At 46.0% G+C, this 24,261-nt stretch overlaps 1 protein-coding gene across 2 annotated transcripts in view; it reads left to right on the top strand.

Annotated features, from left to right (window-relative positions):
- The window catches only part of SLX4 (SLX4 structure-specific endonuclease subunit), a 432,160-nt gene that overhangs the window by 146,342 nt on the left and 261,557 nt on the right, over positions 1-24,261 (top strand). For both annotated transcript variants that reach the window (XR_014969527.1, XM_085628449.1), the window contains exon 8: positions 10,175-10,475. Coding sequence is in view for 1 of the 2 variants with exons in the window: in XM_085628449.1 (XP_085484575.1) it covers positions 10,175-10,475 (301 nt within the window). In the remaining variant the exon portion in view is untranslated. The remainder of the gene's footprint in view (positions 1-10,174; positions 10,476-24,261) is intronic.

Here is a 24,261-nt window from a genome sequence, read left to right as displayed (position 1 = left end):
TCTTTTCTTTGTCACTTTTGGAAAGGGGTATTTGCCAATACCCCTTTGTAAGATCGATCGTAGACATGATCTTTGCTTCCCCGTATGCTCCCGTCTGGTTTGAGCACGACTGGGGAGGACCAGGGGCTGTGTGAGGGCTCGATGATATCAGCCTTCAACATGTCTTGGACTTCTTTGTCCACGGCTTGTCTTTGCGCGTCTGGTATGCGATATGGTTTCAACTTAATCGGATCGGCCCCCTCGGTGTTTATGTTATGTTCTACTAAGACCGTTCGTCCTGGTGTTCCTGACAATGTGTCTTGAGTACTCGCCACATAAATCCTGCATTTGCTGCACTTGGGTAAGGGAGAGTTGGTCACCTAGACGTACGGGTTCTGTCTCTGTGGTTGCCGGGGGTGCTAGGGGAAAGTCCAGGGGTTGGGTGAGGGATACGTGTAACACTGATGAGTCTGCATCCGAAGATGACCGTTGAGGTTCCTCCCAGGCCTTTAGTAGGTTTATGTGATAGGTCTGCCCTTTCTGGGTCTTGTGGGGGACGGCCACTCGATAAGAGACAGGGATGATTCTACTCAGTATTTTGTAGGGGCCTTGCCAGGTTGCCAACAACTTCCTATCAGAACTGGGAAGAAGGATCAGCACTCGGTCTCCCACCTTAAACTCTCTAAGTTTGGTGCCCTTATCATAGTTCTACTTTTGTTGTAGCCTGCGCTTTTTCCATGATTACACGGACCTCCTCCCATAGAGAGGCTAGGGCGTCTCGTAACCCCTTTCTATACTGTAGGAGTGGTTTGCTTTCATCCTCCTCCTCTTCCCATTGTTCTACTGCCATGTCGAGGAGGGTACAGGGTTGTCTTCCGAATAACAACTCAAACGGGGGAAAGCTGGTAGACTTCTTGGCATGTGTTCAGATAGCGAATAGCACTAGGGGGAGCTGTTTATCCCAGTCTCTACCCGCTTTATTGATGACTTTCTTTAACATGGTCTTTATGGTTTTGTTATACCGTTCTACCAATCCGTCGGTTTGGGGGTGGTATACTGCGGTCTGTATCTGTTTGATGCCCAATAGCTCGCATATCTGCTTCATCAGGCGGGAGACAAACGGGGTTCCCTGATCCGCAAGCAGTTCACGGGGGAAGCCTACCCGAGAGAAGGAGGAGACCATTGCCTGGGCTACAGCCGTAGTGGTTATGCTAGTCAGGGGGACTGCCTCTGGGTACCGTGTTGCATAGTCGACTAGTACAAGCAGGTATTGATGGCCTCGGGAGGAGGTAAGGAGGGGCCCTACTAGGTCCATTCCTACTCTTTGGAAGGGTACGTCAATGATCGGGAGTGGGTGCAGTGGAGCCTTGGGAAGAACGGGTTTGTTGACCAACTGGCATCTCTGACACAGGGCACAGTACCTGGCTACCTCCCTGTAGACCCCAGGCCAGTAGAATTTATCCAGTAGATACTGCAGGGTGTGTTCTTTCCCATAGTGCCCCCCCCCCCCACCTGTCCGGCTGTGGGCTAGGTCTAATACCTGCTCTCTGAACACCCTTGGGACCAACAGCTGTTCTTTCTTGCGTCTTGCTTCCCGGGACACTCTGTACAACAAACCCCTTTTCACACAAAACAGCGGGCCTACCTTTTCAGGGTGATGCTCTTGGATTTGTTCCCAGGCGTTTTTCAGCGTGCCGTCGTCTCTCTGTGCAGCTCGGAAATTTTGACCAGGGGACTGGGGTGTTTCTGTGGAGAAAAGAAGAGAAGACGGTAGAGCGCTATGGGCCCTCGAATATGCACTCAGCTCTTCTCTTTTCTCTCTGCGTGTTTTTGGAGTTCTGGGTTTGAGTCCTTCAATGTGCTCATGAGAAAACGGGGCCTGGTCCAACCACCCTACCAAGGAGGGTTGAGATAAGAGGGTGGTGAGATATGTTTGGAAGTGTTGGAGGTCGGTACCCAAAAGGACAAACTCGGGGACAGGACATGACCCCTACTTTCCTGAGCTGGGGTTCCCCGTCTATGTCAAGTAGGACCTCAGCGAGGGGGTACATTTTCTGCTCCCCGTGTACACAGGTGACCTGAACATACTCTTTCCTTAGGATTTGGGAGTCATGGACAAGATCCTTGCTAACAACGGTATGGTGACACCCCGTGTCCATGAAAGCTACCACTGGTTTACCATTCACGTGTATGGATTTCCTATATCTGGAGTGGCTTTAACCTGCGATCAGCACATGTCCCCTTGTATACCTGACCTCCATAGGTTCCTGGGGTTCGTGCTGGGCAGTGCCTGGCTATATGCCCCCATTCAGCACAGTGGAAGCATTGTGGTCCCTGTAGTGTTGGTACTCCCTGTACTGGTCGGGGCATGGGCTTTATGAGAGGTAGGGTATTGCCCTCGGGCCCCTGACAGAAGGTTTGAGGTTAGGAAAAGGGTGTCGTGTGTGTGTCTTAAAATCAGGGCTCCTATGGAAGGCGCATGCCAAATCTACGGCCAGGGGGATCGTTAAGTGGGGGTGTTGTTTGACCCAAGAGCGGGTAGAAAGGGGAAGGGCCTCCAGGTACTGTTCCAGGTACACTTGTTCTGTTACATCCTCCATAGTGGAGGAAGCTGGTTGCAACCATCGGTTCCATAGGTCCCTTATCCTATAGTATAAGGCTCTAGGATCGTCCCCGGTGGACCACTTTTGTTTGCGGAACCTGCTGCAATAGTACTCCCGATCGCAACCAAGTCGCTCCAGGATGGCTCTCTTCAATTCGTTGAAGGGGGTTGTTCCATCAGGATTGGCAGCCTGGTATGCGGCTTGCAGTGTCCCGGACAGTAAAGGAGCGACGTACTGCCCCCATCTCTCTTGGGGCCAAGCTGCGGTGGTTGCAACTCTCTCAAAGTTGATAAAGAAGTAATCAGGGTCATCCCCCTCCTGGAACTTCTGGAGTACAGAGTTAGGCACGTTGGGGTGTACCCGGGCATTCGTTATGGCATCTGTCAACCTCAGGATAGCTGTATCCTGGACCTGTTGGTTGGTAGTCATTAGGGAGGCCTGGTCTCTTAGGGCTTGTTGTAGGACTTCCCGTTCTTGTTGGGCTATCTTTGTCTGTTCCTCAAAGAGGAGCTGAAGGTGTCGGCCCTCTGCCAGCTGCGTCACTACAGATTCCATAGTAATGGGTTGTGTCATACTTGTATAGACATGTTATCCCACTTCTGACACCACTTGCACTCGTGCCCCTCTCTGGACGTGTTTGATTGTCCCTCGGACCCCTGAGTAATACACAGAATGCTTGTGGTAGGTGTACTAAGTCCTTTTATTTGTTAGGTTCTCTTTCCCTATTATTCCCAACTTTCCCTGGGCTTTACTGCACAGAGGATTTGTCTCCTCTAAAAGGGGGAATGGAGATCATAACAAAAGAGAAAAGAGGGATTTAAACAACTGGAGGAGGCATGTCCTTGGGTGTCTCTGTGGGGGTTGAAAGGGAGTCCTTCCTGATCCTTCTGGCTGTCCTTGGCCATTGGGGCTCCACATCTGTTCGCCTGTGGGTTGAGGGAGTCCGTCTCCTTGGATGGGGAACCGGAAAAGCAACAAAAAAAAAAAGAAGTGTCAGGTCTCTCTCCTGGGGTTTGGGACGCTGGAAGGGGTTAGTGCTACCGTCACCTATTCCTATCAGTGTGGTGCCTAAGTGAGGGAAGGGGGAGGTGGTATTATCGTGCTGTGCCCCGTATTCCCTCACACCAACTCCTAATTAAAAAGAAGCACGGCACTTGCCTGGACCCACGACCCTCCTGGGCTGGGGGGAGGGGAGTCGCAGCCTCCGCTTCCCCTGCTGGAGTACCGGACTCGAGGGCACTGCTCCCAGACGATCGTCCTTGTGGGTCTCCTCCTCATGTCTCGGCAGGTCCCGCCGTCGGGGTGATCCCTCCTTCTTTGGGCGTATGGGTTCAGGGCTTTCCTCTGCTGGTCCTGGGTCCGCGCTGTCCTCCGCGTCTCTTCTGCCTTTCTCCCCGGTTCCCCACGTAACACGACTACCGCGTTTTTAGCCCCTCCTCCGGGACTCGTGACTGGCCTGTGTGTTCTGGGCTGAGCGTCTGGACCGCTCAGCCCACTTCATGTTTTGCTCCCGTGATCCGCCATGTTGGATGGGTTCTCGGAGTCCGGCCAGGACGGGGAACCATTACATTATTATTATTTTGCTTTTGTAAGGCGGACAGCTACCCAAGGTTTTCCCGGCGCCACCTGAAGGTACCAAAAGAGAGGTAAAAAGACCTATTGATTGAATAGCCAGGTTTTCAAAGTTCTGCGAAAATGAGCAAGGCTGGTCTCTTTCCTTAATAACAGAGGAAGGAAATTCCACAGGGTGGGGCCCAAGTAGGAGAAAGATTGGCCACCCATCCTGGCCAGTCGGTGCCTCGGGACTGAGAATTTTACATGGTTGGCTGAATGGAGAGGACGAGAGGGGACATAAGGTTTAACAATGGAATTCAAGTATTGGGGGGCCTTGCCTGTTTTGATCTTAAACATATAAGTCAGAGTTTTGAATTTGATGCGGTTTTCCACTTTCAGCCAATGGAGTTCGCGCAAAGAGCTCGAAGCGGAGGTTGTTTTAGGGATCCGGCAGAGCAAGCGAGCAGCAGCGTTTTGCACAACTTGTAATTTGCTAATAACATCCTTGTTTGCTCCTAAAAAGAGGATGTTGCCGTAGTCCAGGCGAGAAGTGACCAAGGCCTGGACTACAGTTCTTTTTGTGGAGTCCGGCAGCATCCACAAGATTTTCCTAAGCCATTTGAGGATGACAAATCAGGTCGCAGCCACCTTTGTTGCTTGAGGTCTCATCGAGAGGTGGTCATCGATAATAAAACCCAGATTGCGGGCTTGTTTGGTAGGCTGGGGGAGAGCACCCAATTCAGGGGGCCAGTGTTGGGGACCCCAAAGCTCTTTTTTCTTCCCTAAGATTAACACCTCAGTCTTCTCCCCATTGAGCTGTTGTTTTTGCAGTTTTGGAGAGACAATGAATGGTATGAGTCACAGTATCGTGCTTTCTTACCTAGTTTCAGGAGGATCACTAGGATGACCTCCTGTAGGGAAGGGGGAGTTTCTGGCATATGTGAGTCTCCTCAAACATGTTCAGGAGTTGTGGGACCAAGAGGAGTAGACCTCCAAGTAGTATGAGTGGAGCGCACGCAGGATTTTGGGTGTGGTGTTTCATACCCTCTTTGTCTATAATAGATGTCATAGTGTTCGCCGCCCATGGATGTATAATAAAGCTGACAAGTGAACACCCCGGCTGCCCCTCTCCCCAAAGGCACGGCCCCAAGCATACCTTCCATGATATTTGTCTTCTCTGTCTACCACGTCTGCGTATTCTGTAAGTTTTTCTCGGATGCTGGTCTGGAGCTGATCGGTAATGGTTGCAATTGCCCTTCCTAGGCCTTCAGTTGAAGCAACAGCTGAGTTAAATTCGCCCTCAGGTCTCTGTGAATGCCACCCAGTTTGGAGATGCAGACACCCTGGATGGTGGCCTTAAAGGCCTCCTATATGGTTTCTATATTCTTCAGTGACAGTAGATTTAGTTCAAAGTATTCAACGATGGTCACTTGGATCTCGCCAGCGAGGACTTTATTTAGGAGGGCATCCATATTTAACCGCTACTGTTTCCCGCCAGCCCCGGAATCCGCAGGGCCAACAGCACTGAGGAATGGTCTGACACTGTGCTTTCCAAGTGGTGGACTGCTGTCACCTACATTTCAATGTCCTTTGCGGAGCGGCAACTGGACCACAAGCCATGCATGGGTAAATAGTGCGTGCCATCTGGCCGTTGTGGGTTATGCTGTCTCTGTATATCCACTAACATATGATCATCCATAAGGGCATGTAGGTGCTTGTCAGCCAATGGGCCCCTCCTAAGGACCGCATGAGATTTATCTTTATGGTCATAAAGAGTGTAGTTGAAGTTCCCGCCTCATTGTAGGAGCTAGGGCTAGTAGCCATTACCTTGTTTCATAATGTGTCAAATAATCCTGACTTGTCAGTATTTGGGCCATAGCAGTTACCAATTGTGTTACGGGATGGACCCTCCTCCCCCAGAGTATCTTACCGCCCCTGATCATCGCAGCTAGAGCCCATTATGGTGAAGAGGGTACCTTTTTATATTAGTATGGCAACACACCGGGCATATGCTGAATAAGAGGACATGCAACTGTATGCCGACCACCTCTTTGGGAATTAAGAGTCCCAGTGTGGGCCAAAATGCGTTTGCTGCAGCAAAGCAACAGAGATACTGTGTCTATGTAGAGATGCAAGCACCAGTCTTTTCTTGCAATGAATACCTAGCCCCCTAACATCCCAGGTCAGGCAAGAGATAGTTCCATAATGTACAGTGGCTGCTGCAGGCATGGGTGGGGAGCCGCCATGAAACGTCAGCAGGGCCATGCGCAGGCATAAGGGAAAGTCCAGTGTTGTCTGCAGTGTCCTGTTCGCCGCTGAATATACACTGGAGCCAATCCTGTGCACGTAATACATAAGGGAGAACCCAACACCACCCCCTCCCTCCCCTAGAACCCCCTCGCCCAACCCACCCGCTTTGATGGCCCAAACCCATCAGGACAGAGTCCATCCGTATTCTCGGTACATCCCAAAAAAAAAAAACCTTAACCAACAGCATATTGTAAACAGCCATAAAATAATGCCATTAAGGTATAAAAGGGTGATTCCGTTGGGAATGCCAGGTAGACCTGCGGGATCACTCGCAACTACCTTTTACGGCTGGGGGGCTGGGGATTTGGTTCTGGTTTCTGCGCCTTTGGTTCTGGTTTCTGCGCCTGCGACAGTGCCGTGCGTCCGAGGAGACCTAGACATGCGTATATGGTGAGGCGCTAGGGTGGAGGTGCTCAACTGTCCTCTTGCGGGATGCCAGCACATCCCTATTCGGAATCCTTTTAGTATCGCGGCGGGTTCTCATGCCGGGGCTTGGGTTCTCGCTTCAGGGGTGCTTCCTAATGGAGTTGGATGCTTGCTTGGGAGTCTAGAATATATGTTGCGTGCCGCCACGCAAGACTTCTCTGGACATAGCATGGAGTATTGGATGTTGGCTTTGAGGTGGAGTTTGACTGGCAGGAATTTCCTCCTCGGACAGCCGCAGTGAATTCCGAGTATAGCGAGCTATTATTATAGTTGAATGTGAGTTGTTTCTTCTCCAATGTCAGCCAAAGCGCTGTGGCGCAGTCTTGAAAATTCAGCAAACCGGCAATGACGGGGCGGGTGGGTATGCCGGGGTGGGGCCTGGCCACGAAGGGTCTGTGTGCCCTCTCCACCACTAGGAGACGTGAGAAAGCCTCTCATCTGAACAACTCCAGCAACATTTCGTGTACGTATTTATCCATGTGGCCTGTGTTGACTGATTATGTTACTTCCAGGATGCAGATATTGTTTCTTTGGGATTGGGCCTCTAAATCTTAATGTCTAAAGTGATTTGCAGGATTTTCTCTATATGGTGCAGCGTCTCACCCTTAGCCGCCATCCTCTGCTGTCTATTTTCTGCTTTCCTCTTCCGTGGGGTGACCGTCTGCTTGCCAAGTTTTTTTATTTAGTGCTGGATTCTATAAGGACGTGTTAGAGCGTCCAGTTTGGGGTCTAAGGGACTCCTGCATCCCTCTTAGCAGGGCTTGCAACGCTGCCCCGTCCCTGGCAGGGTCTGATATAGTTGCTGTGGGGGTCGCCCGTTGTTTGGTCGTCCTGAGGTGGTTGTCTGGGGCCTCTGCTGGGCTGTTCGTTGTCCATTTTCACAATTGTCGCATTCCTTTCCGACCTCTAGCCCTGCCGTCGCTTCAGAGATTGTGTCGCAGCGCATGAGTTTTAGGCGCGGGCGGCCTGGGTTGCCCGCCAGCCGGAGATAGCGTCAAAGCGCTGCAGGTGTGCCCTGGGTAATGTATATGATAAGCCCCCTTCTCCCCCTGTTCCAATCTTATTGGGAGGGCACGAACAGGTTCGAGACTCACAATCGCTCTTCGTCGCGTTGCAGCAGTGCAGGAGGGGCCTCGACTCGAGATTACTCGGAGTCTCCAACATCAATATTTCAGTTTCCAGCGGGCACCCCGTCTATATTTTGTCGTTTTCCAAGGGTACGTACCCGACTGCGTGCTGGCCGGGGCTGGCGCCTCAACCACGATCTGTGATGGCGTGAGATTCACGGCCCTTAGATTTTAGTATATTTTGAGTCGTATCTAAACTCCAGAAAGTTGTAGGACTTAATGGTGGTCTGTGTCTCCTAATTTTCACTCCTCTACTTTCCGGGAAATTTTTTTTTTTATTACTGTTTCCCGATCAACATTGGACTTCTGCCCCTTGCTACTTCTTGATCAGCGTACAAAAGAAACTATTTGGTTATCACACGAGAGTGCAGTAGTACTCGAACCTCTTAAAAAACGGTGGTAAATAACAGTATCCACAACTGGCGGCGTTCCATTCACCCATGACTGCTCCACAGCCAGGAAAAAAGGCTTCACGCATGCTCCAACCATACATGCCACTGAAAAAAGTGTAGAAAATAGGCAGGGATGACTGATGACACATGGCTAGGAGCGAACCTGCTTGCGCCATTTTGCAGTAGCAAGTGGAATATCGTTAGGAGAATTGTTTCTTAGTCTAACTGGTGCAGGCATTCTCAAACAGTTGTGAAAAAGGCAGATTAGCACCAGTGCACCTGAAGCACCATGAAGGTAATTTTTTTCAACCAATGTGGCATCTTTTCTTCTTTGGTACTGGAGAGGAAGATTAATCTCCTCTCATGCCCTGCCTTGTATTTGCAACTAATATTGTTGAAACTAATTTTCAGCTTGAAATCAATAAGACGGAAACCAGTAGAATCTATTTTGCTGTCTTTGGAGCATAAAACACATTCAGATATGATTCTGACATGTTTGTTATCATCTACTCTGTTTTCTTACTGTCAGCGATCTTTATTGATAGTTAAATGAAATTAAATTATTATTGATATACTGCCCAAGTCGTCTAGGTGCAGCAAGTGGAACTTGTATTTTGGGCCTTATTGGCAATCATGTAGTTTGAGTCATTAGCAGGAAGTGAGATACATTTTTACTTGAAAGATATCCATTTTAGTTGCTGTCAAATTAGTAAGGCAAGTAAGCAACACACACCCTCTGGTATCCAGGTTGGGGTTTCAAACAATTACTTGGTAGTTGGAACACATGCTTAAAATGCTGTTCATGTCTACATGTGTTTGAAAAATAATTATCCCTTTTCTCTCTAGGCAACACACTTCAAAGCCAGAAGGAATTATCGGTTTTGAACATCACAGGGGCTCTGAAATATAAAACCAACTCTAGATGGCATATCTGATTTTAGCCATGATGTTTTGTTACTTATGGAGGAAATACCCGTGGCTTACTAGTGCACCCTTAGTTTGTTAGTCTTCCCTTTAGAATGATTCTTTATTCACTGAGCCTCCCTCCATCTTCTCATAAATTGTATTTTGAAACTAAATGCCAAAAGATTTTACTTTTAAGTATTTTTTTTTTTTTTTTTAAATAAGTTGGCAGCCTTGGACCAGTGTTTTATTTCGCAGTCAGTTTTATTTGCTGTAGATTGCAAACTTCTCTTTAAACTTTCTCACAATTGTGATGTAATTGTGTTCAGTCTTCAAAATTGGTATTTTCGTAGTACATACATAGTTTGTTTTATAGAATATCCTATATCATCAATTAGAAGTTTTCATAATATGATTGTTTTATTATTAAACAAAAAGTAAGTTGATGATTAGGACACAAAACAAGGTAAGTCAATTCTCTTCACTGTGTCAGTGGAGTAAAATAAAAAAAGTCATTAAAAGACATGTTTATTAGACAAAACCTTAAAAGTTATTAAATTCACACTTACATGCAGGGTAACAGGAGCCATATTGAATATTGACCTTCAGCTCTATTACATTTGTTGTTCTTGTAACCAAAGTTTCGTAGCTAGTGAAATCACTTAAAAGGTAAATGATGTAGGTGTTTTTGCCTTCCATTTCCCAGTTTTAAATTTTGGAAGATTTGATATAAACTAGGTGATACTTTTCACATTTCCCATAGTCTCAAAGCGTAGCACTACAAAAAACAATTATTTAAAATGCACAGCTAATTACACACTACTCAATTTCACACCCTACCTTCTATTTATCAGATATTTCTCATTTGAAATCTCTTTAGAACCAGAAGAAGAATACCGTTTTGCCACTTGTTACATGTGATGATCAACGGGCGTATCTTCAAGCACATCCGCCGAACTATTCATCGGATCCTGTTGCCCAGGTTGTTGTTAAAGGCACAACTGATGAGAAAGAGCTGCGAGTCAATGCTGGAGCAAAGCTGAATCAACATTATGGTGTCTCATCTTGCAGCCAGCGGGACCAGGAAGCTCTGAAGGATCTGATGGAGCTAGCAGGGGAAGGCATTACTCTCACACAGTGGAAGCTGGCTTCTGAACAGAACTCATTAATAGAGTTTTCAGGTACGGTTTACCCTACAAAGGAACAGCTTATGTAATTTTGTAGAGGTTATTACTTTGGTGGCTGGCTGTGGGGACCCAGAGAATTTAATGGAGAAAAAGTAGGAATGTACCAGGAGAAATAAGGGTGTTCAGGGAAAATCAGACCTTGCAATGAAGAAAGCCATTGCTCTGGACCACCTCGATAAGTATAGCAAATAAGAGACTAACACTGTGAGGAGGACGTGTTGAAGAACTGAAAAGCAAACGAGGCTAAGAGAACAGCAGCTACTCAGCAAATTGGGCAGACAGCTGGAAATACACCTCACATAAATATAAGTTAAGTACGCACTGGTGTGCGGTATGGGCCTTCTCCAGGCCATATGGTTCGAATCACGACTAGTGACTACTATTCTTATCTTCTGCCAGAAGTGAGCTGAACCATTTGTTATATGAATGTTATGTTTGTAATTGTAAAATCAAAAAAAAAAATAGGTGAAATGGAAGGAGCAACTGAGTAGAGGAAGGGCAGATGGGAAATACAGATGTAGTAAAGGTAAAGTCTAAGGCAGAGTGAGGAAGAACAGCTAGCATAAGAGGGATGCTTTGAAATGTGTGGAATGCTGGTAGGAGCCAGTTGGAAAAAGACTGATCGAGTAACATATGGAGTAGGGAAAAAGGGAACCCAGAAAGTGCTTCTTTAAAAGAGCTAGAAGAACAAATTCAGAAAAAGGGTTGAACAGAAGTAGAAAATGAGAATATCTGGGGTGAACTAAAAGTAGACTACAAACTCAATGGGAAGTTGTCCCATATTGGAGAATGACAACTGCCATTGATCGAGGGTAGCAGACAGAAAGTAGAAACTTCTGAGGAAAGAAGGCTGATAAAAGTAAAAATCTGCCAGAACAGATGTGTTGCACCTGGTGTGCTGTAACTGATACAGATTTGTAAAAAATTGAATAGACTAATTGCTAAGTAGATTGATGAGAAATCATAAAATCGGGTAATAAAAGGGAACATAGGAAACTAGTGGTACCTTTAGGAAATTCTGTAAAAGAGGCAAGAAAATCAAAGTGGGCAGGAACTGCAAAGGAAAATAATAACTGGAAAAGCTCCCATAGCAGAACATACCAAAGAAGAGAAGAAATAAGAAACTAGCTTGAATTTTAGTGTAGGAATATTATGGTATTACCTTTTCACTGAATGCTATATGGGCAAAAATATTAAAGCTGCTACAAATACTCTAACCACTGTAGCAGGTGGAATTATGTTATTTCTGATATCAGTTTTAGTCATTGGGGTATCTCTTCAAGAAGATATATGCGAAAACAGTATCAATAATGCAATATGAATGTTACATTCTGTAGGGATCTATGAGAAATTAAATGTTCATAGCATGTGTGGCTGTAGATTTACATATTTAGAATTCTCCTATCATCCAGGGATAGGCCTGGACATTTGCAGATTGTTTTGGTCGAAGAAGACTCTTAAGACACAAGATACGATGTGAGTCCTCCTGTTCGTGCACAATGCACATGGTCACTAATGCTAAGTTAGATTGTTTTTTCCCCGCATGCGGTTCACCCGTCCACAGAGTGGGCTCAAGAATCGTCATGTCTGGAGCACATTTTGTGTTTTCGAGCGAGTCTGACGACCAATAGATAGAGGACATTGAACTGGCTCCGATACTGACCTGCACATTAAGATCACATCTAAGGCCACAAGTATCAGAATCAGAAAAACTTTATTCGATTGTAAAAGAACAATCATAAAAGTGTACATATAAAAAAGTCATTACAATTCATTAAATAATATCATATCATATGCCAAATCATTTCCAAAAGTTGATAAAAAGAGATACATTTATACAGTTATCCTATTTCTAATAAGTATCACTTTCTTCAGATACAGTGTAATTGTTGCAACACAGAGGTGATTGTCCAAGCGTTGAATATCATACATAGCCGGGCGGCATTGCCGATGCCGGATCTCCCTTAAAAACGGCAATAAAAGAACTCGCCTGATTTGGTGGTAAAATTTACAAAATAGAACAACATGCATTGTACTTTGGGGGGAAATTTCATCACAGGGACAGGGAGACAGTACATGAGACCAAACATTAACTGTTGGAAAGCTGACCAATCTATGAAACAGTCCAAACCTAAAACGGGTTAATAAAAATCTGTCATAGTTACCCGGAACATGAAGCAAATAGGGTTGAATATTAAAAGATGTTAAGATTAATTGATGTATTAAAACAGTGGGTTTTGAGGCCTCAGCAGCATTTCTTAATGATTCTAAAAAGATCAGACCCTCTTTTGTGAGCTCTTTCCGTGAAATTGCTGAAATAGTAAGAGGATTTAAAAAATAATCCAACTTACCAATATCAGTAAAAAACTTTCGTACATAGTTCAGCCACGGTATCCTCATGTGTCCATCCAGTTTTAAAACTTCTAACAATATATCTCTGTTAAGTTTAGGTTCTTCTTTTGTCCATACCCTATGCCATAGTAGTACAGGTTCTAACTTAATGAGATCTGATATAAAAGAGAGTCCCAATTCTGCATGGCAATTATAATTAGAGGAACTCTTAGGGACTGCGAGGATACATTTCAGGAAAGAGTTCTCAAGCACCTGGAGCTGGGTAGTATCCGCAAAACCCCAAATCCCACTACCATACATTGCACCAGAAACACATTTGGCCTTATAGATCTTAATTAATTCCGTAGGCGGTCTGGTGCCTAATTTCCTTGTGAAGGATCTGAGGGCAGCAATCGAACGGTTCATTACTTGTTTTTTTGCTAATATTGCCTCACCCCATGCATCCTTCCAGGTAAACAAGATACCCAGGTAGGAGAATTGCTTGGTATGAGTCAACTGCTGACCCTCAATAAAGATAGCCTTCTTAGTTTTAACCCTTCTACCACAGTGCATGATGAAAGTTTTTGCAATGTTGACTCGTAAGCCCAAGTCTTTCATAAAGAGGGCGAAACAATCCACCACGCGCTTCAGACCCACTTGGGTACGGGACATTAGTACGGCATCATCCGCGTACATTAAAAGCGGGATTGGACGACCAGCTACATATGGGGGATCAAAACTCTTATTGCACAGGGCTTTCTCCAACCCGTTTATGTACAAATTAAAAAGGAGTGGGGCCAGGACACAACCCTGCCTGACCCCACTCCTGATTGGAATTTTGCCCGTGCATTCTCCCTTGCGTCCATAACGAACGCGAGCAGATGCATCACTATAAAAACATTTAAGAAAATAAATAATGTTTTCTTCAACCCCAATTTGTTCCAATAATATCCATAGTTTAGAGTGAATCACACAGTCGAAAGCGGCTGAGAGGTCAACAAAAGCCACAAACAAGTTTTCCCTCTTAGCCCTGGTGTACTTCCCGGTCAACATCAGAAAATTTAGGCCCTGTTCCACTGTTCCTAATCCAGAGCGGAAACCATATTGCAGGTTGGATAAAATGGAATTATTCTCAGCCCACGAGAGTAGACGATCCAGGATAACTCGTCCAGCTATTTTGGTATAAGAATCTAAAAGGGAAATGGGTCTGTAACAACCCGGGTCATGTCTATCCCCCTTTTTATAAATTGGGACTATTATGGACTCCACCCAAGTGGGCAATAAGTCCGTCCTGCAGCTGGCATTTAGCACCTGGACCAGAAGGGGGGCCCACAGAGGCATGATTGTCTTAAATACATCTATAGGCACACCATCTGGGCCAGGGGCCTTCCCGCCCTTACTCGCAAGTATAGCTTTTTCAACCTCTTTCAGGGAAAACTGCATATTTCCTAAGGAAGAGTAATCCATAGGATTACAAGAGGAGTGAAACATACTATCTCCCTCATACACTTTAGAAAAGTGATCGATCCATTTATCCTCAGGAATAGCTATCTCTATGGAGGGGCAAACCTCTTCACTAAGAAAAGTATTTCTGATGATCTTCCAGAAGCTTGCACAATCATTGCTAACCGATGCCTGATGCAACGCTTCCCAGGATTCTTTCCTTAGCTCATCTTTTCTATCTTTTACAGCTAATTTATATTCTTTCCTAGCTCTACGTACGTCTTCCGCACACCTAGGATGATTATGCAATATTTTCTTTAAATAAGAATATGCTCTGGTGCACCTAGAGTTAAACCAGCCACCCCTCGGTACAGTGTTATTCTTGCATTTTCTCGTTAAGGAGGTTCTAATTTCATTACAGATTATCGAAAATGATGCGAGTATTTTTTCTGGAATAGCATCCTACGATAGACAAGTTAAAAACTCCGGAGCACATTTATTAATTACGGTATTTAGTACGTTAATTTTATCCACCTTATCCCATTTGAGCGTATAGCCATTGGTTCTTCCAATGGCCAGATTTTCCCACAGTTTGTCTCTGTCTATACTATTTTTGGGGGCAGACTTCTTTGGGATTAAAATAGCTAAACATAATGGGAAGTGATCACTTAGAGCAGTATCAGATACATTAAATTTAACAATGCTTTCGGCATGTCTGATTGTAATTAATGCAAAATCAATGGTCGAAGAACAACCTCGACCGTTAAATGTTGGAGGAAGAAAAAAGGGATTTGTACATATTTCATTTAAAAAACCCAAATATAGTTGTCCCAATAATTCATTAAAATGTTCTCCCAAGGGAGAGTGATTGAAATGTAACCGACTCACTCCGTCTTCTCGCCCTATAATACATCTTTTGTCAATCGTCATATTGCACAAAGTACAATTAAAGTCTCCCAAAAGAAGAGTCATCATATTATACCCAAAAGATTTTTCTTGTAGGGACACTGTTTTAGCCAATTTATTGAGCGTAATAGAAGCTTCCCCTAGGGGAAAATTATTATATAGATTGAGCAAAGCAATCGGGGTAGCTGAATTTAAAACCAGTATCAGAAGTTGAAAGTAAGAGTCCTTAACTGGCTCCATTATCTTTAATAAATGCAATTTATTTGATACATAAATTGTCAGGCCTCCTTTGGCTCTTCCATGTATAGTGTCCACTGCTGGGGTGTGAAACGTTTTAAACCCATTTATATGGACTGAATCCCTAGTCCATGTTTCTTGTAGGCAGATGAGATCTTGCTGGTAGATAAAATCTTGCCACAAAGGGTTACCAATTTTGGATTTAATTCCAGCAATATTCCATGAGCATATATTACATGCCAGAGTACCAGACGGAGGACAAGTAAAGGGAACCAAAGTAGGATCTACCTTCAGAGGCAATAATCCACTCTCACTCATCTCCTCTATTCCATCGACCACCACCACATCCCCCCCGTGTAACCATCAATTTCAGATCGAGAGCTAACTACACTTGTTCCACCACTGATATTATCCAGTGGGTCAAAAGGCAACATAGCATCCATAACAATAGTCAAAGTGCTTTGGAGAGGATATATTTGCTGTCAATCATTGTTATCTAACCCACTGAGAGTGTCAAATCGGTTAGATGTTGGAATACCGTATCTCCCACCCTCAAAACGCCCCCAGGTGGATAATTGAGGACAATAACCCCGCATCCTTTCCTGCCATGGGGACGAATAAAAGAAATCAAGAGGAACAATGTTAACATGATCTGTAAGAAGTTGGCCAGAATAACATCTCTCAAGAATATCGTTAACCAAAGGAGGGGACCGGAATGAAAGAATCACGCAGTCACCTCTCAGTGATTTAGGAGATGGACCAATCCAACCAACTCTTCTAGCCATCTTAAAATTCGAAAATAAAGCACTATTTGACCCAAATTTAACTGATAGGAAATAAAGGGATTTATTCCTCAAAGTTGACCAGTGTTCATGAACATTTGGAGGAAGGGGTGGAACGTTCGCTAACACCACAGTATATGGTAAGGCCTCCGGGGGCAAATTTATGGTAGGTAAACTGGGTGTGATAATAACCTCCCTAGCGTCAACAGCTGTTCTTATAACAGTTGGAGAGTTATTTTGGACAGCTTTAGAAGGTCCTGGTACATCTAAACCAACTAAATTGGTGCCTTTTAACCTGGTGGAATTCTCCTGCACACTACTTTCAGTCACCTGATGAATTTTTTAAGATTGCCTTTCGTCACAGGCGGAGGTTTTTGTGGTACAAAAACATTTCCCTGCGTAACCTGTAATTTACCCATGACTTGTATTTCCATATTGGTGACCCTAGCTTCGATATTTGATAGTTTTACCATGATGGGTTCCACGAGAGCCATTTACAGGTTCTCCATTTCCCCCCAGAAAGCCTCCCCTATTAACGGGTCGCTCATACTAGTATTAGAAGGGGCAACTAATAAATTATTATTAACCTTTTTCCCGTCTTCCACAGTAGGTTTACTGGTAATTTTACGTGATTTATAAGGTCCCTTTCCCTTAGCATTTATCAAATGGGACCCTTCCTTGTTACAATGGTTTTGCTTACACTTCGCCTTCTGGCCTCTAGTTGTCATTCGTGGAGTGTCATTATTGGTATTTTGTACAGATCCAGAAATTGTAATTGGACTTGAAAGTGGAGCTGATCCCACCTCTACTATAGGACACTCATGCAGAGAGTGCTCAGGTAGTTGGTTACTGGAAAAGATAACAGGGGACAAGGATAACCTAGATTCTATAGGCATATGATCTAATTGTGCCTGTTGGAGAGGATTTATATTGTCCCCAGTCACTTGCGATGATCGAACTTCAGGAAGGCCAATAAAAGATGGAACTATTAGTGACTCCTGTAAGTTGGTTGTAAGAATCGATGCATCAGTGGCAGAAAGAGGGGGAAGCATACCTACTGGAAGTGAGAGACGCCTTTCAGTACTTTCAATGGCTGATGAAACCACCCCGATTGTTTTTTGTAGCATACGATCGATTGCTGTCAATCTAGGAAGAGGAGTATTGACAGTAGTTTTAGATTTGGAGTCATTATGAATTTGAACAGACGTACGCTTTCCCATATCTTAGGACAATAATACGTAAAAAAAAAATTTAAATAAAAAAATAAAACCAGAAATACACAAAGTAAAATAAAACAAGTAAGCCAATCCCTAGAAATCACTCTGAATAGAAAGTTTACTTAAGTTTAGTGCTACAACCAAGAGTTATAGCCCTGCCCTGCCTCGACCTGCCCCGGACGGCCACAGACGGCCCGCCCTTTGCCTGGGCTTAGCCCGGCGGTGCCCGCGACGCGGGGACTCTCCTCCATTTCAAGCGCCGCCTGGCGCAAAAATCCCGATGTCGGCTTTGCGTCGCAAAGACTCCTGGGGCCTGTGGCCCCCCCTCTTGTCTGCCGCGTTGGTGTCGATGGAGCAGCAGCGGCGAGGGGAGACCAGCGAGAGGAGCAGCAGCAGCAAACAGAGTCAGAGGTAAGTGGCAGGGCGTTTCCCCGAGCAATGACGAGAGCACCCGCTCTGCCGGGACTCTCCTTAATTTCAAGCCCCGCCTGGCTCGAAAATCCCGATGTCGGCTTTGCGCCGTAAAGACTCCTGGGGCCTGTGGTCCCCCCCTCTCGTCTGCCGCGTTGGTGTCGATGGAGCAGCAGCGGCGAGGGGAGACCAGCGAGAGGAGCAGCAGCAGCAAACAGAGTCAGAGGTAAGTGGCAGGGCGTTTCCCCGAGCAATGACGAGAGCACCACAAGTATACCTTTAGTCCCTGAGGTTCTCATCACCAAGACGAGGACCCATAAAAAGTCCCACACTGAGGCAGAGCACTGCTCTCGAAGGAGTCGGGTGTCCAGTCCGAGCATGTATGCCAAGAGAAAGCAAGTCAAGGGCGACACCACCTTCAGGTTGTGGTTGGCAGTAGCAAAAGAATTCAGAGCCTGGCAAGCTTCCATCCAAAAGCATCAATCCCGATGACTCCATTTGTGCTGTTACCCTAAAGCCAAGGGTGAATCCAACCTAGAGACCTACATCGACGCCTAGAGATGAAGATGTTGGGTCTCTATTCAGCAGAACCTGGACACCAAACAAAAGCTCTTGCTCATCCTCCCAGTCGCATGCAAAATCACTGCGAAACTGCCTCCACTGCCGCCTCCTAAATCTTTTCCACGAAAGAGGAGACAGGCCTTTCAGGATATCCTCCTCTGAGGAAATGCAAGGACAGGGCCATCAGTCCTCTTCCTTTGTCACACAGGTCACATCTGCCACCACCTCCTCACCCCCACCACCACCATGCCTATGCACACATCCCCTCTTTTGTATTCAGAGCCAACTAGCCCCTATGGCTGTTTGCCCCATATGACCTTCGTCAGGCAAAGTGCATACTGACAATCATTGTGATGATTACAATGTCAGTCCTCCAGGTGACCCTGATCTAGAACATTACCCAATCTGAGCCTCATCCCTGATGACACCACAGCCTATCATGAGGTTATTCAGAGGGCTGCAGCCTTTCACAAGGTTAACATGTCCCCGAGGAGGAGGACTTTCTTTTAGAGACACTCCTCAAATCTGAGCTAAAATGTGCTCCCGACAATTTAAAAAAGCCTGTCATGGTTAGGGTAGTGACCCCAAGGGTGGAAATACATTTAAACCCTCTCCCAGCGGCTCAGCATATATTAAAGGTAAGTTCCACCAAACTCCCTGTAGCTGCACACTGCCTGCAAGCGCAGCTCTGCCCATGCCACTGGCAATACTTCCCCTCCAGATTAGGAAAGCAAGAAAATCGATAGAGCCGGCAAAAGAGTGATAGTCGGAACTGCAACTCTTTGGCAAATAGTTGCACTCATGTCACATGATGACCGGGCATGGTAGGAAGGGATGCAAGAGCTCCCTATACATCTCCCATAACAGTACAAGAATCCTGGGGAGGAGATAGTGTCTGAGAACAAACTCCTCTCCAATGCCAATATCTGCCTCTAGGGGCATCAATATCAGCAAGACACTCAGAGGCCACCCTTGGCTCTGTATCTCTGAGTGCAAACCTGAGGTTCAACACTATCTCCTCAACCTCCTTTTCGTTAGGGAGCCCCTTTCTGGGCTTCAGGTTCACGAGAAGCTGGAAGAAATTAAGGGAAATTCAGAGCCACCAAAGACCTTGGGGTGCTCCTGAACACTTGGTACAGGGGCTTCTTTCAAAAACAGTAGCCCAGGTGGGGAGCAAAGACCACCTCGCCTTAGCAATCCAACTCTTACCAGGGACAGCAAGGAGGCTTACCACCAGCAAGCAGGGAATGGGTACAATAGAGGCTCCCTACAGGGGTAAAAACAGGGATAGGGCAAGGAGGCTCCAGCAAGGGAGCTGCCATCTCCAAACAGTGACTTGCCCGCCTCCCCCCGATCACAAGTCATCTATGTGGGAGAGAATACACAACTTCCTCTCTCAATGGAAGGAAATCATGTTCGACAACTAGGCCCTAGCCATAGTCCAACACAACTGTTGCCTTGAATTACAGACAACCTCTCCCAATATTCCCCACGTACACACACTCTCAGTAAAGAACATCTCTCCCTCCTTCAGGTAGAAGTGCAGGCCCTACTACATAATGGCAGTATAGGGAGTGTGCCCCTGTAACACCATTGAAGCGGTGTCTGCTACTTGGCCCATCCTCTGGATCACCATGGCTCGCTGGGTGTTACCAAACTACCTAACAGTAGTGGCTATGCATTTGCGAGGGAGCGCATTCTTATCTTTACCTACCTCGACGATTGACTGATCAAGAGCGAGTCACAGCCTTTGAGCACTAGCTTCCTCGTTTTTTGTGAATTTATCAGCTACCAGCATGTACTTCAATGCCCTTATAGGGAATAGTCTCTTGCATTGCCATAGTCCTTCATGTAGTGCTTCATATACGCCCCCTCTAAGAGTGCCTTGTGGCTCAGTGGACCCGAGCAGAGGGACACTGAGAAGATCTAGTATTGGTACAGGCCAATGCACATCCCTTTCTGCAATGGTAGAGCAACAGCAACTTGTTGCAAGGTAGGCCTTTTACATTACCACAGACTTTTCTCTCACGGCCTGAGGAGTGCATCTCAGCAGCATAACTGGACAGTGAATGTGTCACTCTCAACAACAGGGTTGCCACATCAAATGCATGGAACTCCTAGCCATTCACTTAGCTCTGAAACCCTTCTTGCAAGTGATTTGGGACAGAGTGTTCCTCATTAAGCCAGACAACATGACCGCCATGCACTACCTCCAGAGGCAGGGCGAGAGGCACTCCCCTCAGCTCTCTCACCTAGTCCAAGAGATTTGGAATTGGCAACTCCGCCATAACATTCATCTCATGGCAGAGCATCTCCCAGAGGTGGACAGTGACTTTCCGGACCTGCTCAGCTGGATGCATCATCCACCTTTGGGGCACCCTATAGATAGGAGTGTTTGCCACCCCAGAAAATGCTAAATGCTCAAACTTCGCTACCAGGTGCCTACACCCACAGCTCATAACCAATGCACCAGTGCAGTAACCAGCTAAGCAGACTGTAGCATATGAAATGCCATTAGGGGGCTTGTAGAGCTGTTTTAAGCTGCCAGCATACCAAAAACTATAAACTTTGTCTGTCTCTTGAATTTAATCCTCTACCACACTGCTACATGCTACATGCTGCAAACATCTTACCTACATTCACTCTCCATATATACTCTCATATGCTGTGCAATAAACAAACTAAATATGGAGTCCGTGCCCATGTGCAATGTACATCAACAGGACGTTTCAAATCAGATCTTGTGACTTGAGAGGCTTGTTAAAACAAAAACATTTTGCAAAGATCTGAACCCAATTCTAAATGACAGGTGTATACTAAGAATGTTAATCTACAGCAGTACACTCTACGTGCAGATGCTTACAGAGTAGGCAAAGCATTTTTCTTCTGATGGATACTTCTATCTACATGCAGATTGCTCACTACTTGAATCTCTACCATGCGCCACACTGGATCCATTAACGTAATTTAGCATTCCTATACTAAAAGGTGTTGCAGAGACTCCAACTTGTTTATGACATGGAGTTGAATAGGGTGCCACCCTAGCACACTGATGTTGGTTCCTTTTTTTCTGCTCTTGAGTTGTTCTCTTGAGTTGTTCTTCTCATAATATTTTCTTCTGAATTGTTCCTATGTGCGATGTTTTCAAGGCTGCCCCCTCCAAATTGTTCAGGGTTTAAACCATGTCTCTCCTGTCAAAACAAGATGTCGTACTCCGACCCCAGTAATGTCTGTCTCCTTTGCCTGCGGCCTAAGAAGAATTCCAAACTGTGTGCAAAGTGCGGCCCCAGGCATGCCAAGGACATCAAGGAGCGGGAGAGGAAATTGTTTATTGTCCAGGATGAACACTAGGCTTGGTAAAACTCTAGGCACAGGTTAGGCTCTAAGACCTGCTTATTCTCACCCTTGACCTGCAAGTCCTTAAAACAGGCCACTTTCAAGGACAAGGGCAGGTTGTGTAGGAAACCGCACAAGGTGCATCGTAAAAGGGATTCTTCTACTTCTAAGTGTCACTCCTGTTCAAGTGATGTCTCCTAGTCGCGGGCATTGTTCCCTGATCCCAGCCTCAACATCTTTGCAACCTATTTTGGTGGAGATGGGCCTGGCACCACATTCGGGCTACAGTTCCCTTTCTGTAGTTTTCAACCTCTGTTGGTGACCCTGCAGTTTGCTGCTGTTATATCGGTAATAGTTGTCCTCTTGCACTCCACCCCATCTCCCTCTGGAATGCCTGCACGCCCCAAGAAGCTGTCAAAGTCCCTGAGCAAACCTCAGCCTTTGATACCATCCTAGGCAAGGTCAACCCGGCTCATCTTGTTCTTGACACTGCTAGGAGACTTGCAGACTCTCCACTACTGTAAAAGGCCTTTCTGGGTACTTTGCGACTAGTGTCAATTTGGCCTCTGTTATAAAATGTAGTGGATTTTCTTTTTTTTAAAAATTGGTTTTATTGCCATTTAAGTCAAAAAGAGAACAGTAACACAACTTCAAGAGTTTGAGAGGAAAGGGAGAAGGCGTTGCAGGGAATGAGAGAGCTGCTCTTGGCAATATGTAACATCCTGTAGCCAAGCTTTGACTGTAGGAGCAGGTCGCTGGCCCAAATTCATGGCCGCTATCATGTATAAAGGAGGCTGTGGGGAAGCGCACCTGAGGCAACACGGGCCGGTAACTAACCCCTTTCTACAGAGTTGTATGAGGGAACAGTACAGGGGATGTAGGAACTTGAAATGTAGCAATCTTAACCTGTAGTTGGTTGAAAGTACCTTCATCTGAGCTCAGAAATAAGACCACTGGGCATCTGTGATATGGGGCTCTGTGTCCACTTCCCATGCCAAGCACACAGTCCGTTTTGTGATTGGTGTAGAAATTTACATGATGGAGTATAAGCGGGTAACTAATTTACGTGGTAATGTATTAGTGAGCATATGTTCTAATGCCTGGAGTGTGGGAGGGAGGGAGCTTGGACTGTGTCATGCAGTGTGCTGCAGGACGCGCAAAGTTGGTAATACAGGAATGTTTCAAATGCGGTGGGGAGCTTGGGCCTCGAACGGCGATATGAAAGTGGCTTCTGTGTGAAGGTCTTAAAATTTGTAAGGCCTCGCCTACGAGTGCGCCTTACAGTGCCCACATCGTGCAGGGGTGGTAACTGGGGGTTACCCCCAAGGGGCACAGAGGGAGCCTAAAGACAGGGGAGTCCTGTGCATCTCCGTATCCCATCCCATGCCCAGCGCACACATTCCACAGTGTCAATCTCTGCCCACGGAGGCTTGTCAGGTAGGTATAGAGCAGTGGACAAGAGCCCCATAGGGTTGCTTGATTGATTACGATTTGAGTGAAGCTGGAATGGCATCGGGTAGAGCCAGTAATGTAGATACTGTGCTTCAGCACAGAATGCATAAAGTAACCTATCCAGCACGCCCAAACCACCCTGGACAAGTGGCAAGGTGAGAAGCCCGTCCAAATCAGTGGTATGAGGTTAGATCTTAGTCTTTTCGTAAGGGGAATTGGTACTTTAAGGAAAAGATGGAGAAAGTTCGGTAAAATCATGTTCGGTAACTCTGTTCGACCCAACGGCGGCAGCCGAGACCATATTGTTGCTCTGTCTTCTAGCCACGTGACAGCGCGACCATAATTGGCCTTTAAAAGTTCATCTGAATTGCGACTAAGCCAGATACCCAAATATCGTACTGGGTCAGAGGCCCACCTCAGCGGGATTTACTTAGTGAAGAGTTGGGTGCCATCAGTAAGGGGAAATAATATTGGCTTGGACAAATTGACCTGTATGCCTGAAAAGCCTCCAAACCTTATGATCTTTCGGGTCTCTGGAGCAAGGTTCTCCTGGGGCTTGCAGATGTATAGAATGACATTGCCCGCCTACATGGAGACTATCAGATCCCTAGTGGTAAAACCAATGCTTCAATGGGCATGGTTTTGTCTGAGATGCGCTGCCAGGGGCTCCATTGCCATGGCAAACTAAGGAAATTGGCAAAAATGTACAGCCCTGGCGCATACAGCAAGTGATTGGGAACTTGTCTGATATCATGCCATTAAGTTATATGCGGGTAGTTAGTAGATTGTAAAGAAGTTGTATCTGGTGAAGGAAATAAAAGCTGACTCCATAATGTGAAAAAAGGGGGAACAGGTATGACCAATCCAGCAAGTCAAACGCACAAATATGGTGTAGAGATTATGTGATGTGGAGTGGCCAGGGATAAACCCAGATTTATCAGGTCTCACTAGCATGGGAAGGAGGTGTTCACCAAGAGCTTCACGAAAATCTTGTTATCCACATTGATCATAGAAAGGGGCCTGTAGGAGTTGCAAGGGGATGAAGATTTATATGGCTTGAGAAGCGGCACAATGACCGCTTCCCTGAGGCAAGGTGGCAGCGAA

This window comes from Triturus cristatus, chromosome 10 (assembly GCF_964204655.1).
Source record: "Triturus cristatus chromosome 10, aTriCri1.1, whole genome shotgun sequence".
In the NCBI taxonomy this organism is placed as follows: domain Eukaryota; kingdom Metazoa; phylum Chordata; class Amphibia; order Caudata; family Salamandridae; genus Triturus; species Triturus cristatus.
Note: the sequence above shows the minus strand (reverse complement) of the source record. Positions and strands in the feature narration are given on the sequence as shown.